We start from the raw sequence: 19403 nt of genomic DNA, 5'->3' as shown, positions 1-19403 counted from the left end.
GCTGGGATGGGCTTTAACAGCTGTCTGTTCTGAAGGAGCTCCTTATGGGAGAGGCAAGTCAGCAGACCAGTAGCCCCAAGCCTCTTCTCTGTTGGTTTCAGTGCTCCCTGGGATTTGAGATGAGCGGTGTCCTGGCTGGACCAAGCTCTGAGGGGAGTAAGGGTAGATCTATCTTTTTTCCCCCCCTTTGTCATAAATATTGCCTATAAACCTCAAGATATTTTTAATTTTTTAATGTTTATTTTTGAGAGAGGGACAACAGAGTATGTATGAGCAGAGGAGGGGCAGAGAGAGAGGGAGACACAGAATCTGCAGCAGGCTTCAGGCTCTGAGCTGTCAGCACAGAGCCCGATGTGTGACTTGAACCAGCGAACCATGGGATCATGACCTGAACTGAAGTTGGACACTTAACAGACTGAGCCACTCAGGTGCCCCCAGTTAATCATTTTAATGTGTACATTTCAGTGTATGTAGTACATTCACAGTGTTGTGCAACTGTCCCCATTGGTCCCCTAAATATTCATCACCCCAAATGAAATGTGAACCTATTAGACCATCACCCCACATTCTCCTACCCTGGTAACCTCCTACTCTCCTTGACTCTTTGGTCCAAGTGACTTGGTTGAATATTTTCCACCTTTGCATTAACCATTTGTTCAATAAGCATTCAGGTGCCTGCAATGTGTTGGGCACTTTTGGAATAAAATGGTGAGCAGGACGAAAGCTTGGGGTCCCCCTTGTGAGACCTGAGAGCTTGCACCATGACCACATCTTGCCTCCAGTGACTGACACGAAGTAGGCACTCAAATATTAAACCTTACAGACTTGCTACCTTTGTAGATGTGAAATTGTGGGAGTCCTGGCAATCTTTCCACGATTCAACCTGGTGGCAACTGAAGTAAGTCTGCAAGGCAGAGACCCATGCACAGGCTGTTGCTGACTTTGTGTTTTTTTTTAACAGGGATCTTGCACAGGGACCTTGTGGCGGGTTTCTTTGGTTCTTTGTTAAAATGTAACCCACATAAAGCACAGACCATCTCAAGTGTACGGTGTTGGGGCAACCATTAAAAACAAAATCTCCAGGGGCGCCTGGGTGGCGCAGTCGGTTAGGCGTCTGACTTCAGCTCAGGTCACGATCTTGCGGTCCGTGAGTTCGAGCCCCGCGTCGGGCTCTGGGCTGATAGCTCAGAGCCTGGAACCTGTTTCCGATTCTGTGTCTCCCTCTCTCTCTGCCCTGCCCGTCCCCCGTTCATGCTCTGTCTCTGTCTCAAAAATAAAACAAACGTTTAAAAAAAAAATTAAAAACAAAACAAAACAAAACCAAAATCTCCTGCCAACCCAGAACACATCTGCACAAAAAGAAGAGAAAGACATTGTATTGTTGTGGTCTGGCTTCATGCTTATTCAAAGCGCATCACAGGTGATTCACTGAAAGACGATACAAAGGCAGATACAAAATTTGCCCTTTTTATAGAGCCCAGGGGATACAGCTGGTTACATACATGTTCTCAAGATAAATAACTTGTCTTGCAGTATGAGGACGTGTACAGGAGCTGACAGCAACATTTGATACATGTATTTTATCCTAAGTTTACCTGGTAACTGGGGCGACCATTTGTATGAGCTAATTGTCTTTCACCAAAAAAGTAATGAAACTTGTAGCTTCTCTGGGACCAGCAGGTAATCACAGCTTGGAACCAGGACCTCAATTAAGGTGTCCTGGAGACAGAAGGATAGGGGCGCTGTCTTCCTTGGTGTTTATGGCTCAGAGTAACACCAGCAAGAGACAATTTAGACTTTCAAGATTTGTATCTCCAAGGGGAAGAGAAAACATTTGCAATGACAAGTTTGCTAAAGAAATGCCCTTAAGGAAGGGGCAACCTTTTGTCTACTTTCTGTTTCTATGTGTGTGTGTGTGTGTGTGTGTGTGTGTGTGTTTTAATTTAAGATGACCCATAAGTGACACCATGCAGTATTTTCCTGTCTGGCTTACTTCACTGAGCAAAACATTTTCCAGGGTCATCCTTGTGGCAGGGGATTGGGGGATGGGGGAAGGAGGGACAGGTTGGTGAGAAGGGAAAACTTTTAGCTCTAAGATAAGGTCTGAGGATCTAATGTAAAACATGGTAACTCTAGTCAATAACGCTGTAGTGCGTAATTGAAATTTGCTGAGGGGTGTCTGGGTGGCTCTGTCTGTTGAGCGTCCAGCTTCCAGTCAGGTCATGATCTCATGGTTCATGAGTTTGAGCCCCACATTGGGCTTTGCGTGGACAGTGCAGAGCCTGCTTGGGATTCTCTATCTCTACCTATCTCTCTCTCTCCCACACGAGGGGGAAGGGGTCTCTCAAAGAAATAAAACCTTTTTTTAGCTTTTTCCCCCCAACGTTTATTTATTTTTGAGAGACAGAGGCAGAGTGTGAGCAGGAGAGGGGCAGAGAGAGGGAGACACAGAATCCAAAGCAGGCTCCAGGCTCTGAGCTGTCAGCACAAAGCCCAATGTGGGGCTCAAACCCATGGACCATGAGATCATGACCTGAGTTGAAGTTGGCACTCAACCGACTGAGCCACCCAAGGGCACCAAGGAAGAAAACCTTTTACAAAATGAGGAGGAGGAAAGTCTTTTCCCCCTTTTACATGAGGACAATTAATAATTTTTAACTTGATTCATATTTGCACTTGGAGCAGCTTAAGGCCTTTTACATATACTGCAATGCCTCCTCTCCCTGTTCAAGACATTGAATATGTCCAGTACCCTAGAATGCCCCCAAGTGCCCCCTCCCAGGCTCCCCTGGAGCTAACCATTACTCTAAAGTCTATCATGGTAGCTGATTTCTGAGCTTCATATAAAGCTATTATGCAGTGTGGGGCACCTGGGTGGCTCAGTCGGCTCAGGTCATTATATCACGGTCTGTGAGTTCAAGCCCCACATTGGGCTCTGTGCTGACAGTTCAGAGCCTGCTTTGGACTCTGTGTGTCTCTCTATCTCTGCCCCCCCCACACACTTGTGCTATCTATCTATCTCAAAAATAAACATTTGGGGCACCTGGGTGGCTCAGTCAGTTGAGTGTCCGACTTGGGCTCAGGTCATGATCTCCTGGTTTATGAGTTTGAGCCCCGCATCGGGCTCTGTGTTGACAGCTCAGGGCCTGGCGCCTGCTTCGGATTCTGTGTCTCCTTCTCTCTCTGCTCCTCCCCTGCTCACACTCTGTCTCTCTCTCAAAAATAAATATTAAAAAACAAACCACCTCAAAAACCCAAACCTTCCCAAATCCCCCCAAAACAAAAAAAACCCACAAAAAACCCCAACCCCCCAAAAACAAAAAACCCCAACCAACCCAAACCAAAAAAACCCCAAACCCCCCCAAAAATAACAACAAAAAACCATTAAAAAAAGTTATTATGCAGCATGTACCTTTTTGTTACCTGTTCCCTTCTCCATGTAATAATTGTGAGAGGTGCGTGTGGTTTTATGTATTGCTGTACAGAATGACATTGTATGCGTGTAACACATTCCCACATTGGTGGACATTTGGTTCCTTCCAAGTGTGTGATAATCCTCGAGTAGAGCCTCTGTAGACACTCTTGTTCGTGTCTGTAGGACATGCGCCTGGAAGGGGAATTGAAGAACCTGTGTGCATGTAGCTCAGGGACATGTCACCAGGCAGTTGTACACAATGGCCGTATCTTTTGTTTTTCTTTTTCTTTTTTTTTTTTAAGTTTATTTATTTTGAGAGCAAGAGGAAGTGCGAGCAGGGGAGGGGCAGAGAGAGAATCCCAACCAGGTTCCACACCGTAAGCAAAGAGCCCGTTGTGGGGCTCGATCCCACAAACCTGAGCTGAAATCAAGAGTCAGACACTCAACTGACTGAGCCGCCCAGGCAGCCCCCACAGTGACTGTATCTTTTTACATGGGTGTCCTGGCTTCACGTCAGTGACCACACTGGAAGTCAGCCCTTACCATTCTAGCTCCTCCAGTTGGGGTCTAGAATTATCTCATTGTGTATTTAATTATCTGATGAGTCCTGTTCATGGGTCATTTGGATAACTTCCTCTGTGAGATGCCTTTTGAAGTGTTCTGACTATTAGTAAAAGTAGGATATTGTTACCGCAGTTGTCGGGGACAGTGTTCTGTACATACATATCAGGTCAAGTTGGTTAATGATGTTCAAATATTCTATACCTTATGCTTTTTTCCTGTCTATTCCCTTATGATGGAGATCTGTGTTGAAATCTCAAATTATTTCCCTTTTTGCTTTATGGAATTTGAAGCTGTATTATCAGGTACGTAAAAATTTAGACCTGCTCTATCTTCCTGCTGGACTGGTCCTATTATAAAATGTCCTCTGCGTTCAGTGATAATTTTGCCTTTAATGTATTTAGGTAATGTTATCGTTAAACTTGTTTCCTTATGGTTAGGGTGTGCACGCTGTACTTTTTCACATTAATTTAAATGTTATGTGCTCTGATACTTGTCATGTGCCTTTTATTTTTATCCAGTTTGGCATAGTTTTCTTGAGTCACTATTTATCCCATGTATGTTTCTGTAGTTGCCAGCACATTGGGGTTTTGCTCTATCTTCTTGGTACTTTTTGTTTTTAATTTTTTAAATTTTTATTCATTTTTGAGAGAGAGTGAATGGGGGGGGGGCGCAGAGAGAGGGAGACACAGAATCCGAAGAAGGCTCCAGGTTCTGAGCTGTCAGCACAGACCCCAATGTGGGGCTTGAACCCATGAACCGTGAGATCATGACCCAAACTGAAGTTGGACACTCAACTATCTGAGCCACCTAGGCATCCCAGTGTGTGTGTGTGTGTGTGTGTGTGTGTGTGTGTGTGTGTGTGTGTGTGTGTGTGTGTTAAATAGGCTTCATGCCCCACATTGGGCTCTCTGCTCTCAGTGCAGAACCCACTTCAGATCCTCTGTCTCCCTCTCTCTCTGCTCCTCCCCCATGCACATGTGTGTTTTCTTTCTCTCACTCAAAAATATTTTAAAAATAGCAGGTAACATACAGTGTAGTGTTAGTTTCAGGTGCACAATATAGTGATTCAACACTTCATACATCACCTGGTACTCATTACAACAGGTACACACCTTCATCCCCATCACTTATTTCCCTCATCCTTCACCCCCTCCCTTCAGGTGACCATCAGTGTGTTGTCTATAGTTAAGTCTGTATTTTACCTTCATTTGTAAAGGACATTTTCATGAGACATAGAATCTAGGTGGGCGGTATATTTCTTTTCTTCACAGCAATTTATTTTATTTATTTTTAGTTTTTTAAAAAATGTTTATTTAATTTTGAGAGACTAAGACAGAGCACAAGTGGGGAAGGTGCAGAGAGAGAGGGAGACTCAGAATCCAAAGCAGGCTCTAGGCTCTGAGCTGTCAGCCCAGAGCCCGAACCAGGGCTTGAATTCACAAGCCATGAGATTGTGATCTGAGCTGAAGTCAGATGCTTAACAGACTGAGCCACCCAGGCACCCCTTTTTACAGCAATTCAAAGATGTCCTTTCATTTTCTCTTTTATAAAATAGAGCTAATTGATGTACCTGTGTGTCACTGGTGGTTTAGAGAATGAAATGAGAGTGAGCGACCGCGGTGTGGAGTAAGTGTTTAGTATTGCTTATTCCTTCCCGTGTGCCAGGTGCTGCTCTAGGCACTGGTCACGCAGCCAAGAACAGACAACGTCTCTGTCCAGAGGGCATGCACGGTCTTAGAGAGGAGAGCTAGAGAAGTACACAAACACAGATAGCAGGAAGTGCTCCTGGGAGAAGATAGAATAAGCGTGTCGATGAGTTTTGGAGGAGGTGCAAGTCCCTCTCTTCTCTACAGGTCCTGTTTGTGCTGTGGATGTAACAGTTGTTGGGCAGAGCTAGAAATCCTGCGTGTTCAGCCAGATGAGCTCCTCCGCGAACATCTATGTCGACGATGGTTCCTATAATAAGCTTCTGTCCTACCTGATGGGCCTGGATCAGCCTCAGCTGGAGGAATTCAAGATCTGCCTCCAGTCCTCACAGCTGCTGCTTGGGAACTTCCAGCAGATTCCCTGGGCAAACTTGAAAGCCATCGATCCCACTAACCTGTTGTGTCTGTTGAGTGAATACTTTTCAGAAAGGCAGATCTGGGAAGTGACCCTCAGCATCTTTGACCACATGAACCTGACTTCACAGTGTACAGAAGTTCGAGCGATGATGAATGGTGAGTGGGTCCGTAGGAAGGATGGATAGATGGGGGCAGGGATGCAGATGGGCATCGACCTGCTGCTCCTGGGAGCTGCTGGATTTTTATGGGGTCCTGCCAAAGTGCTAGTCTATTCCGTAACAAAGAATCTCCCTGCTGGGCTATGAAAGTTTCAGGTAAAGGGATAACAGCTACAAAGACTTGGAGCTCTAGCCTGGGAGGGAACGGGAGTTGACGATGCGAAGCAAAAATAGGAAAGTGAGAGGCACACTCAGTCGTGCGGCAAGCCTTCTTTTCAAAATATAAATTTGTTCCCATGCTGCTGTAGTATTAGGCAGTGATTTGAGCATAACAGGCATTTCACGTTTGCGTATGCAGATTTTTTTTTTCCTGCAAGGAAAACGCTAGGTACATGCAAACGAAACAAAAAACCGCACCCAGTTGAGTGGAGCTGTGAAGCAATATACCAAATGCACATGCACATATACACACCTCAAGTATCTACCGGCTTCCCAAGTTTTGGTTGCATGTGACTCATGCTTACTGCCCGATTTCATTTTTTAAAATACAACTTATTGCCAAACTGGTTTCCATACGACACCCAGTGCTCCTCCCAACAGGGGCTCTGCTCAATGCCCATCACCCACTTTCCCCTCTCCCCCACTCCCATCAACCCTCAGTTCTCAGTATCCAAAAGTCTCTTAAGGTTTGCCTCCCTCCCTCTCAGTAACTTCCCCCCCCCCCTTTCTCCCTCCATGGTCTTCTGTTAGGTTTCTCAGGATCCACGTATGAGTGAAAACATATGGTATCCGTCTTTCTCTGCCTGACTTATTTCACTCAGCATAATACCCCCCAGTTCCATCCCCATTGCTGCAAATGGCAAGATTTCATTTTTTTTTTTCATCTTACTGCCCGATTTCAGATCACTCTCTTTCCACTTAACAAAACCTCACAAACTACAACGCTTCCCACACCTGCAAGCAAACGTCAGGCTCCCCCACCCCTAAAGTGCATGCTGTGTTTATGGTGGTGTTGCAGTAGCTAGCTAGCTACCTAGTGTGGCATTGTATCATGCAATATTTATTGTAGTTGTGATGTGTTTCATAACCAGTTAGCAAGTGTAAAACTGTGCTGTTTTCGTTTGTTTCTTTTTTTTTTTTTCAACGTTTATTTATTTTTGGGACAGAGAGAGACAGAGCATGAACGGGGGAGGGGCAGAGAGAGAGGGAGACACAGAATCGGAAACAGGCTCCAGGCTCTGAGCCATCAGCCCAGAGCCCGACGCGGGGCTCGAACTCACGGACCGCGAGATCGTAACCTGGCTGAAGTCGGACGCTTAACCGACTGCGCCACCCAGGCGCCCCTGTTTCTTTTTTTTTTAATGAACGTATTCCTGATCCCATTTTCCTATGAAAATAAAAACCCGTGTGGTTTTTATCCAGTTTTCTCTCTGCGGTGAGTCTTAAGAGTTCTTGATGGCAGACCTGGCTGCCTCTGAGACCTGTAAAAAACAAAAACAAAAACAAAAAACAAACCAAAATTACTGGGGCGCCTGGGTCACTCAGTCAGTTGGGTGTCCGTCTGACTCTTGATCTTGGCTCAGGTCATGATCTCCTGGTTGGTGGGATCGAGCCCCACATTGGACTCTTTGCTGACAGCATGAAGCCTACTTGGGATTCTCTTTCTCTCCCTCTCTGCCCCTACCCTCCTTCCTCTCTCTCTCCCTGTCTAAACATTAAAAAAAAATAATAATCCTGACGTTTGCCAGTACTCGTTATGAGCCAGGCATTGACCCCAATTACTCCTGTGAATTTGTACTTAGGGCTTCCTTCTAAGGAGTGTGGTAACAACTGTCATTCCAGTTTTATAGACAGGCAACAGGCCCAGAGCTCAAGTGAGTTGCCCAAGGTCACAGAGCTGGTGACTTGAACCCGGGTAGCGGGTCTCAGAGGCTCTGTGCCTGACCATACACTGCTTCTCTTGACCCACAATGAGAGCATGGGTTCTCAGGAGTAGGGATGGGAGCTGGCAACATGATGTCTTCTGTCTCTGAGCTTTTGGCATTGGACACCCCGAGCCTGGAAATTCAGGCTCTGTATCTTGCGGTGAGCAGGAGGATGGGGTGGGACTAGGTTTCCCTGTCCATACCTGCCCCTCCTCCCACCTCCCCCTTCATTTAAAATCCCTCATTTAGTCTTGTCTAGAATAGGCAGGTGTTGAGCAGAGAGCTGGAGAATGGGACCTCGTCTCGTTAAATCCTGGCAACCCCAGAGGGAGGCATTTGCACAGAGGAGGACGCCCTTAAAGGAAGGATCTCCTTTCTGGTCACTGGTCCTGCGTGAAGGCTGTAGAGCCAGACCTGGCACGAAGAAGGGACCCCTTCTTCCTAGTCCTTCTTTCGGTCCCACTTGGCCTTCCAGCGGGGTGTGGAGGATATGTCTGCAGCAGGGAAAAGCCCTAGACCACATCCAGCAACGTGGGAGACAATGAAAGGTCCTGTGGGCCAGGATAGCTTCTACTGCCCCTTGGCTCCCTCTTCTAGGGACTACGGCATAACAAGGTCTCTGTGCTTGAACGATGCTGTGGACTAGGAGTATGGGAATGCATCTGTGTTGACGGGCACACACATGTGTCCTGTCTTTTGGGGGCCCTGGGTTTAGGAGCTCAGGTTCTAGAGTCAGATTGCCTGGATTCAAAGACTGGTCCACGTAAGCAACTATAACCCTGGGCAAATTAGTTACCACTGGGCCCCTGTTCTCTCTTCTTGAAAACCAGACCCCACATAAGAGTGAAAACATATGGCATCTGTCTTTGTCTGTATGACTTATTTCACTTAGTATCACACTCTCCAGTTCCATCACGTTGCTACAAAGGGCCATATTTCATTCTTATTGCCACGTAGTACTCCACTGTGTATATAAACCACAATTTCTTTATCCATTCATCAGTTGATGGACATTTAGGGTCTTTCCATAATTTGGCTATTGTTGAAAGTGATGCTATAAACATTGGGGTACAAGTGCCCCTATGCATCAGCACTCCTGTATCCCTTGGGTAAATTACTAGCAGTGCTATTTCTGGGTCATAGGGTAGATCTACGTGGATCCTTAACAGAAGACCATGGGAGAGGGGAAGGGGAAAAAAAAGAGAGGGAGACAGCCAAACCATAAGAGACTGTTAAAAACTGAGAATAAACTGAGGGTTGATGGGGAGTGGGAGGGAGGGGAGGGTGGTGATGGGCATGGAGGAGGGCACTTGTTGGGAGGAGCACTGGGTGTTGTATGGAAACCAATTTGACAATAAATTTTATATTTAAAAATAAACATATATAAAGAGAAAACCAGGCCAACTGTACCCACCTCTGAGTTTCTAGGATGAAATTCTTAGAAGGCACTGGGCTCCGAGAAAGTTCTCCCACATCTGTTTATCTTTGGGGTAGTTTTTTCTAGATTCCAGGTCCTAGTTTTTGTTTTTTTTTAACGTTTATTTATTTTTGAGACAGAGACCGAGCATGAACGGGGGAGGGTCAGAGAGAGGGAGACACAGAATCCGAAACAGGCTCCAGGCTCTGAGCTGTCAGCACAGAGCCAGACGCGGGGCTCGAACACATGGACCGCGAAATCATGACCTGAGCCCAAGTTGGCCACTTAACGGACTGAGACACCCAGGTGCCCCTAGGTCCTAGTTTTGAGGACGATGCTGGATGGGCAGTATCGGAACCAGGAATATCTTTGCCCTCTCCCTGAGCATCCCTTCTGTCCTACCCAAGACTATCTCAACAGATTTTGGGTAGGTGAATCTGTAGTACAACAGGCTTTCCTAGAGAGACAAAAGGAAGTCAAATGGGTGTGTGTGTGTGTGTGTGTGTGTGTGTGTGTGTTCTTTATACAAAGGAATTGGACTTAAATTCTAGGCTGTCTTCTTGGAACAGCCTGCCTCTTTTGACAGGTGGCCCCAGCAAGATCTAGAGCCTTGAATTTAATGTGTCAAAATATAGATTGTGGCAGCAAAGCTATAACCTACAAGGATTCCATCACTGGGTTTATGTGCAAGAGAAGAAGGGCAATATGTCATGTAGTTGGTGTACAGATAAATGGAGCCAGTGGTGAGGGATGATCTTAGACTACTGAGCTATGCTCCATGAGATTCAAATTCAGGTTCCTGTTGCTAGGAGAGCTGGTCTAACCCTGGACAGACCCTACAGGCAGGCTTTATGGGGCTCCACAGAACTGGGACTTTTTTGGCCAAGACCTCCTTGGTGGAGAGTGATGGGTCGTAGTTCTTCAAAGCAACATGGGAACATGAGGAGGAAGCCAGGACCCAGCTGGCTACCCAGACCAAGTCCTGCAAACCTTGACAACCAATGGAATTATAAATATTAGATCCATGTTCTCTTTAGAGCCACATCCTTTTCAGGGCATTGGCTCATAACTAAACACCAGGCAATGGAATCTGAATTACTACTGTGTGACTTAGACACAGAAGGGCCCTTTAGCTCATGAAGAATGGGGCATTCAGAGTGGTTTTGTGAAACCCATGGAGGGAGGTTTAGGTTAAAACCCGATTCTTTGTGTCTTTTTTTCTTAACAATATTTAATCAATAGAAAGCTTTTAAGAATTTGGTATAGTTAATGATCGTACATAGAAGCAGTCAGGATACCAGTTTATATTACATTTTTTAATGTTTATTTTTGAGAGAGAGTGTGAGCAGGGGAGGGGCAGAGAGAATGGGAGACACAGAATCTGAAGCAGGATCCAGGCTCTGAGCTGTCAGCACAGAGCCCTATGTGGGGCTTGAACTCATGAACTGCAAGATCATGACCTGAGCCAAACTCAGATGCTTAACTGACTGAGCCACCAGGTGCCCCTACATTTTTAATATTTGAAAACACTAGAATTCTTTTTTTTTTAAGTAGGTTCCATGCCCAATGTGGGGCTTGAACTCATGCTCCAATGTGGGGCTGAGATTAAGAGTCACATGCTCTACTGACTGAGCCAGCCAGGCACCCCTTGGTACTTTTATTTCTGTAGTACTCTGGTATCCAGAAATATTGGAGTGGCTTTTCTGTGCTGGGTCTTGTTCTACATACTTGGGATAAATCAGTGAACAGAGGCTAGCCACCCATGTCCCTCCAGTGGGGGAGGTGGGGAGAGAGGCTCTGAACATGAGAAATATGTACACCACATGGCATGTTAGGAGTTGACAAATGAAATTGGAAGAGAGAAAGGTGAATGAGGAGAGCCTCGGGTGTGGGCTGTAGAGATCAGTTGCAGTACTAATCAGGACTGTCCAGCACTGTTGAGCTAAAATTTGAGCAAAACCTCAGGTGAGGTAGTGATCCATGTGGGCGTGGGGAGGACAGCACTCCTGACAGGGGATGGCTGCGTCCAAAGTACTTGAGTGGATGGAGCTGGAGGATGAGATTCCTTTGGTCTTTTCAGTCCCAGGCTTACCAGTTGGTCCTGTGGAGAGAGCATCTGTCACTGGTCATTTACAGCCTGGGTATCTCAATATCCCACCATCACTGTTTGTTGCAGAGATAGCACAGACACAGGGATCCCAAGATCCAAGCCAAGAAGAACCAGATTTCCCAGAAGAAGAAAAAGGTTTGTATGCTACTTGGCGGTGATGATGGACAAATTGCTTGATGGGGCATCCATTTTACTGGGTCTATAATTGCCACCTTCTCTCAATTGTTCATCACTTTACAGCATGCGAGAAATTCACCCCTCCCAACCTAGTCTTCCACTACTGCTTTTCTCCCCCCTCATGTCTGTTTATCTATTTTGAGAGCAAGAGAGTGTGCATGAGCAGGGGACGGGCAGAGAGAGAGAAGAGGGAGAATCCCACGCAGGTTCTACACTGTCAGCACGGAATCTAATGCGGTGTTTGATGTCATGAACCATAAGATCATGACCTGAGCTGAGATCAAGGGTTGGACGCTCAACCAACTGAACCACCCAGGTGCCCCCACTGTTGTTGATTGAATGATAAGTTAGCATAAACTGGATAACTTCTCTGACTCCGCTCTCCAGTTCTTAGATACCAGTGTCTGTTTCTGGACTTTTCATTAATAGGTAACTGTGTTTTGTTTTGTTTTGTTTTGTACCCATTGATTGTGGGAGACTTTCATGTTGAAAAAGTAATATACACAGTTAAGGAACAGGCTAGGTTTTACCAAATAGATGTACTAGTATATGATTCAGAAAGAATCGTGGAAACTTAAAACTTGTAATGAGAAACATCAACCTTTTGCACATCGCTTGAGTTCTATTCTGTAGAAGCCACCCTCTGCCACTCTGGGTTGCCACTTTCATTATTTCTCTGCTCAAACGGGATTAACATACACTGCAACCTCTTAGTTTTTCAATCAATTATCATGGTAGGTAAATATCTCCCTTCTCCAATTACTTATTTTTTGTGGAGGAAAGGATTTTCAGTGTTGGGGATATAAACCAATGCTGAGCCACATAATCCATCAGGATCACGTGCTGTATTTGTTTTCCAGAGTTGCCGTAATAAATTTTCACAAACTGGGTGGCTTAAGTAATGGAAGTTAACTCCCTCATGGTTCTGGATTAGTCCAAAATCAAGGTGTCACCAGGGCACCTTGGGGTACCCTGGGGCTTGAGGGGACCATCCATATTTGTTTATCCAGCTTCTGGTGGCATTCCTGGGCTTGGGGCTGCATCCCACCAATCTCTGCCTCTGTGGGCACATGGCCACCTCCTCTTTTGTGTCACAAATCTCTCTGTCTCTTGTGAGAATACATTTGATTGCATTTAGGGCCATCCAGGATAAATTCCTCCCCTCAAAGTTGTTCTTTTTTTAATATTTATTTATTTTTGAGACAGAGAGACAGAGCATGAACAGGGGAGGGTCAGAGAGAGAGGGAGACACAGAATCTGAAGCAGGCTCCAGGCTCCAAGCTGTCAGCACAGAGCTTGACGCGAGGCTTGAACTCATGGACTGTGAGATCATGACCTGAGCCAAAGTCGGACGCTTAACCGACTGAGCCACCCAGGCGCCCCTTAAGGTTCTTAATTACATTTGCCACATAGGTTCTAGGGATTAGGATGTAGACATAGCTGTGTGTGTGTGTGTGTGTGTGTGTGTGTGTGTGTGTGTGTGTGTGTGTGAGTGTGAGAGAGAGAGAGAGAGACAGACAGGGGGGAGGGGGGAGAGAGACACGGTTCATCCCATTACACATACCTTTTGGAGAGAACCATTTCCTGTTTTTGTTTGAGTTAATTCCTTTTTAAACTTTCCATGCAATTATTATAATCATCCCCAAATTCTTTGGGGAGTATAATGCAATCGGATGTAACAAGGAACCCATCAGCTCCGTCATCACCGTTTCTAGACAATTCCTGAAGCCGTCCATCTTTCCCTAGTCTGTATCTGCTAGCACCTACCTCCCATCCTGGGACTCCATTTAATCTCCGTTTCCATTTTCTATTCTCAAAAGGTGCCATCCCCCTTTCCCTGGGTTCCACATCTGTCTTTCTCATGGCTATTCCAGGGGACCCATTTTATAATAACTTAGAAAAGTCCATATGAAGTAATATCTTTGAGAGTTTGCCTGATTGGAAATTTCTCTAGTGCCCTACTTGATGAATTGCTTGGGTGTAATTGTCCAGTTCAAGAGCCTTTCTCTCTGTGTTTCTGGTGTTCCAATGTCCTCTAGTGTCCGCTGTTGATAAATCTTGATTTTTTTTTTACATTGTTTGTATATGACGTATCTTTTACACTATGAAAGCTTAGGGGGTCCTCCACCCCTGTGTTCTGAAATGTCATGGAGTAACTAGGTTTTGGGTTTTTTTTTTTTTTAATTTTTTAACATTTATTTATTTTTGAGACAGAGACAGAACATGAGCAGAGGAGGGTCAGAGAGAGAGGGAGACACAGAATCCAAAACAGGTTCCAGGCTCTGAGCTGTCAGCCCAGAGCCTGATGTGGGGCTCGAACTCACGGACTGTGAGATCATGACCCGAGCCGAAGTCGGACGCCCAACCGACTGAGCCACCCAAGCACCCCCTAGGTTTTGGGTTTTTATCCCCTTAATTGGATTGGATACCAAGCAGGACATGTAAATGTAAAAAACCTGTGCTCTTCTCTCAAATATTCTTGAGTTAGCTCTTTGGCGTTAGTTGTTCCTTCTCTGTTCTTTTTCTGAAACTCTAATTAGGTGTTGTGTTTCCTGGGAGTAACCTTTAGATTGTAACTTTTTAAAACAAAACTTATTTTACTGTTTTTTTAATTAAATGTAGTTGACGCACAATGTTACATGAGTTTCAGATGTACAACATAGTGATTCGATAAGTTTACACATTATGCTGTGTTCACAAGTGTAGCTACCATCTGTCCGAATACATTGCTATTACCATTGACTTTATTCCCTGTGCTCTGCCTGTTATATCCCCCACTTCTTTACCTATTTTGCCCATCCTCCAAATGTAACGTTTTAATCTCAAGCAACTATCTTTGTTCTGGTTAAAATCATCTGAAAGATTACTTCAACTTTCTATCATACCTTCCATGAAATCTATTTGATCAATAATATTTTTTAATGTTTTATTTATTTTTGAGCACAAGCGGGGGGGGGGGGGAAGAGAGAGGAGGACAGAGGATCTGAAGCAGGCTCTGCACTGTCAGCACAGAGCCTAATGTGGGGCTCGAGCTTATGAACCTGGAGATCATGACCTGAGCTAAAGTCAGACGCTCAACTGACTGAGCCGCCCAGGTGCTCCATCAATATTTTTAATGTCAAAACTCTTAACTCTATTTCCCCTTATTGGCGTCTTTTTAAAATAGATGTAATATGGGATGCTTGGGTGGCTTAGTTTGTTAAGCATCCAGCTCTTGATTTTGGCTCAGGTTGTGATCTCATGTTTTGTGAGTTTGAGCCCCACATCTGCCTCTGTGCTGGTGGTGTGGAGCCTGCTTGGGATTCTCTCTCTCTCTCTCTCTCTCTCTCTCTCTCTCAAAACAAATAAACTTAAAAAAATAAAATAGATGTAATATCTTTTAAAATATATTTTTTACAACTTTGGGGGAAGTTTTTGGTTCCTAGATTTGTTTTCTGGTTTGAGTAAAGTGGTTATACAAACAAATATAAATGGTACAGAGTGCTTAATATTCTAAATTTTTTCCTAAATAACCAATTCTACAAAGGTAACCAACTTAGAAATTATGTGTTTATGGGCCACCTGGGTGCCTCAGTCGGGTAAGCATCAGTCTCGATCTCAGCTCAGGTCATGATCTCACAGTTCATGAGTTCCAGCCCTGCATTGGGCTCTGCACTGACAGTGTGGAGCCTGCTTGGGATTCTCTCTCTCTGCCCTACCTCCGGAAGATGACCTTTCCCTTCTGATGGGTGAAAGAAAAATGTTTTTCCATTCTTTACTGCTTATTTTGAACTCCTACACAAGGGAACCGAGGTTCAAAGAAGTGGAGTGTCCACAGAGCATCGCAGTCCTAAGTATTCTAAATCTTGAAGAAAATGTGAAGGTGGGTCTTTGGTATTCCTACTCTGTGTTCTTTCCACCAGGAACATGTGTGTGCATGTAGTAAATGGAATCTTCCTCCACTGAGCTAATTAAGCCACAAACATAGAATGCAGGTACAACTATTTTCCTTAGCAGTCCCCACCCCCACGTGAGAAATCCATTGGTAATGCTGTTGGCTCTACTCTCCAGATATACCCTGGATCCATTCATTTTATTTTATTTTTAAAGTTTTTTAAACGTTTATTTTAGAGAGAGACATGGAGTGTGAGCAGGGGAGGGGCAGAGAGAGAGAGGGAGACACAGAATCCAAAGCAGGCTCCAGGCTCTGAGCTGTCAGCACAGAGCCTGACCTGGGACTCAAACTCACAAACTGTGAGATCATGACCTGACCTGAAGTGTGGTGCTCAACCGAGCCACCCAGGTGCCCCCCACCCCGCCCCATTCATTTTATATACATATGCTTTAGTTCTTCATAGGCTGTGCCAAGTGCTTCCACAGGGAACCAGAGACCTGTTGTTGCTGTTAGGTTATCAATGGGTATGTTTGACCAAACCTGCTGACTTTCACTTAGACGATCGAAGTAGCTTCTTGAGTGGGTTTCTTGCACCATAATCCCCTCTCCAAACAACAGTGACCTTTGAAAAATGTAGATAATCTCTTGGCCTTTAGAATGAAGATACTCATGACCGGCCCCTCCCCAGAGTTGAGCTCACCTATTGGGCATCTTGCTGTGTTCTAGAATGTTCTTCCTGTGTGAAGGTGTTTGTGGTAGCTTTTCACTCTGCCTGGCAACCTCTCCTTCTACATCTTGGACTGGTGGCTTCTCACGACTATGGCACTAACTCTCATCCAGAAGCCTCTGCAGATCCCTTCCCCACCTCAGAGGGCATTCTCAGTCTCTCTTGTGTCCTCGTGTTTTTTTTTTTTATTTGTGTATATCCTTAAACTATTTACTTCTACCTTGGCTCCTCTCAATCACCACATGGCCCTCCTCCAAAAGTTAGACTCTCAAAGGCAAAACTTGTTTGTCTTGTTCAAGGCTTTATATAAGGACTTAGTATTCCTGAGGCTGAACCTCCTTCTGACCATTATTGTGTTGTGTTTTGCCTCACTTCTCTGTTTTTAGACCACAGAAGAAGATACAGAGAGAGAATGAAGGCTAAAATACTGACGATGTGGGACAACATCCCTTGGCCTGAAGACCATATATACCTGCGCAATGTGACTGAAAAGGAACATGAAGGACTGAAGAGCCTCCTGTATCCTAACAGGACTGGAGCCCAGCCACAGACGATCGTCTTAGAGGGTCTAGCAGGGGTCGGGAAGACCACCCTGGCAATGAAGGTTGTGCTGCATTGGGCAGAGGGCTTTCTCTTTCATCAGAGATTCTCCTATGTTTTCTTTATCAGCTGCCATAAAGTTAGAGACATGAAGGATACCACATTAGCTGGCCTGCTTTCCTGGGACTGGCCTGACTCCCAGGCCCCCATTGAAGCTCTCATGAGTCACCCCGAGAACCTCCTGTTTGTCATCGATGGCTTTGAAGAAATGGATGTGCCCTCCACTTTGGACGAGAGTCCACCATGTAAAGACTGGTACCAGCAACTCCCAGTCAACAGAATCCTGTTCCACTTATTGAAGAAAGAGTTGGTTCCCCTGGCTACCTTACTGATCACGACCAAGGAGTATAGAACCAATGATCTTAAAAAGTTGTTACTGAATCCATGGTTTGTACAAATCGTAGGGTTCACAGAAGGAGACCGGGAGGAGTATTTCATCAGGTACTTTGGTGACCAAAACAAAGCTAAGAAAATCTTGCATTGGGTAAGAAAGAATGAATCTCTCTTTCACTTCTGCTCTGCCCCCATGGTGTGCTGGACCGTCTGTTCCTGCCTGAAGCGGCAAATGGTGAGAAATCCTCACTTCCAGCTAAGCACCCAGACCACCACCAGCCTGTACGTCTACTTTTTCTCCAGCTTGCTCGCCACAGCAGAGGTGAGTTTGTCAGACCAGAGCTGGCCAGATCAATGGAGAGCCCTGTGCTCTCTGGCTGCAGAGGGGATGTGGTTTTGGAAGTTCACATTTGCAAAGAAGGACCTCAAACACAGGCACCTGGAAGCACCTGTCATTGGTTCTCTCCTCAGGTTGAATATTCTTCGAAAGGTCAGCGACTGTGAAGATTGTGTTACTTTCACTCACCAGAGTTTCCAGGTGTTTTTGGGAGCCATGTTCTATGTGCTCAGGGGGGTGAGAGGATCCATTGGTGGTCCTCCAAAGCACCAGGAGATGAGGGTGCTTCTGAACGATGCTTTGGCTGACACAAACTTCTACTGGAACCAGATGGCTCTGTTTTTCTTTGGCCTTTTAAAAAGAAACCTCGCAGAAGAACTGGAAGATACTTTGCGTTGTAAAATGAGTCATAGGACAACGGATGAATTACTAGAATGGGCAGATGAATTAGAAAGCTATGACCTCGTCTCCAGCTGTTTTGAATTCCTACACTTCTTTGAGTGCTTATACGAGACTCGGGAGGAAAACTTTGTAAGGCAGATTTTGAGTCATCTCCTTGAGGCTGACCTCGATATCTTTGGGAGTCTACAACTCCAAGTGTCTTCATTTTGCCTAAAACACTGTCAAAGGCTAAGTAAGCTAAGGCTTTCTGTCAGCAGTGCTATCCCTCAGACGGAACTGACTTTCAACTTGGAAACTCTGGAGTGAGTAATGCAAGGCTGTTTCCCCTCCCAGATTTCTTCTTTCCAGGCTCTGTCCAAGTTCTTCCATGAAAAACTGGGGATGTGTTGTTGTGTTGTCAGTGATTATGGTTGACCAAACATATCTTCTGGTGTCAAGGTTAGTCCGTGCTTCCCTACAGCACAGCTTCTTTTTGTCTTTCCTCAGTGGTTTTTAATTGTAGATCAGAATTAACTGGGATGTTAAACACGAATACACGGGCACATGTACACATACAAATACAAATACACTAAGGTTGGAACAACTACTCTAACCAACACTGTAATAATTCTGGGCTCCGCGTGTAGAACTTTATATCCTTCAGGTGGTATAACGTGTTCTTTGTTTTTACTTTCTTCATCTAAGATAAAAAGTTTAATTCATGACTTGAATGCTCTTTTACTCTTATAAACATTGAGAGCCTACTGCAGTAAGAAAATACTAAAGAGTTAGAATTCCAATTATCCTAAGTTCTAAATATCACATGAACATTTTTTTTTTAGATTTTTTTTAAAAAAGTTTATTTTTGAGAGAGCGGGAGAGACCATCCATCCCAAGCAGGCTCTGCGCTGTCAGTGCAAAGCCCCACATGGGGCTCCAACTCACAAACTGGGAGATCATGGCCTGAGCCAAAATTAAGAGTCCTATGCTACGTGGATGGAACTGGAGGGTATTATGCTACGTGAAATTAGAGAAAGACAAATATCATATGCCTTCAATCATAGGAATTTAAGACACAGAACAGATGAACACAAGGGAAGGGAAGTAAAAATAATATAAAAATGGGGACAAAACATAAGAGACTTCAATACAGAGAACAAACAGAGGGTTACTGGAGGGGTTGGAGGAGGAGGGATGGGCTAAATAAGAAAGGGGCATTAAGGAATCTACTCCTGAAATCATTGTTGCACTATATGCTAACTAACTTGGATATAAATTTTAAAAAATAAATTAAAAAAGAGATTCTTAACCAACTGAGCCAC

The 19403-nt window shown here is 44.9% G+C and overlaps 1 protein-coding gene across 8 annotated transcripts in view; it reads left to right on the top strand.

Annotated features, from left to right (window-relative positions):
* Positions 1-19403, top strand: part of NLRP13 (NLR family pyrin domain containing 13) — a 112831-nt gene that overhangs the window by 74889 nt on the left and 18539 nt on the right. For 7 of the 8 annotated variants that reach the window (XR_015245074.1, XR_015245073.1, XR_015245072.1 and 4 more), the window contains 3 exons: positions 5833-6198; positions 11719-11787; positions 16817-18404. Coding sequence is in view for 4 of the 8 variants with exons in the window: in XM_086690786.1 (XP_086546912.1) it covers positions 5898-6198; positions 11719-11787; positions 16817-18404 (1958 nt within the window). In the remaining 4 variants the exon portion in view is untranslated. The remainder of the gene's footprint in view (positions 1-5832; positions 6199-11718; positions 11788-16816; positions 18405-19403) is intronic. The other variant, XM_086690787.1, reaches the window with a different exon arrangement.

Source organism: Puma concolor, chromosome E2 (genome assembly GCF_028749965.1).
Source record: "Puma concolor isolate L17-30 chromosome E2, mPumCon1.1.hap2, whole genome shotgun sequence".
Taxonomy (NCBI): Eukaryota; Metazoa; Chordata; class Mammalia; order Carnivora; family Felidae; genus Puma; species Puma concolor.
This window is presented reverse-complemented; position numbering and strand designations above follow the sequence as displayed.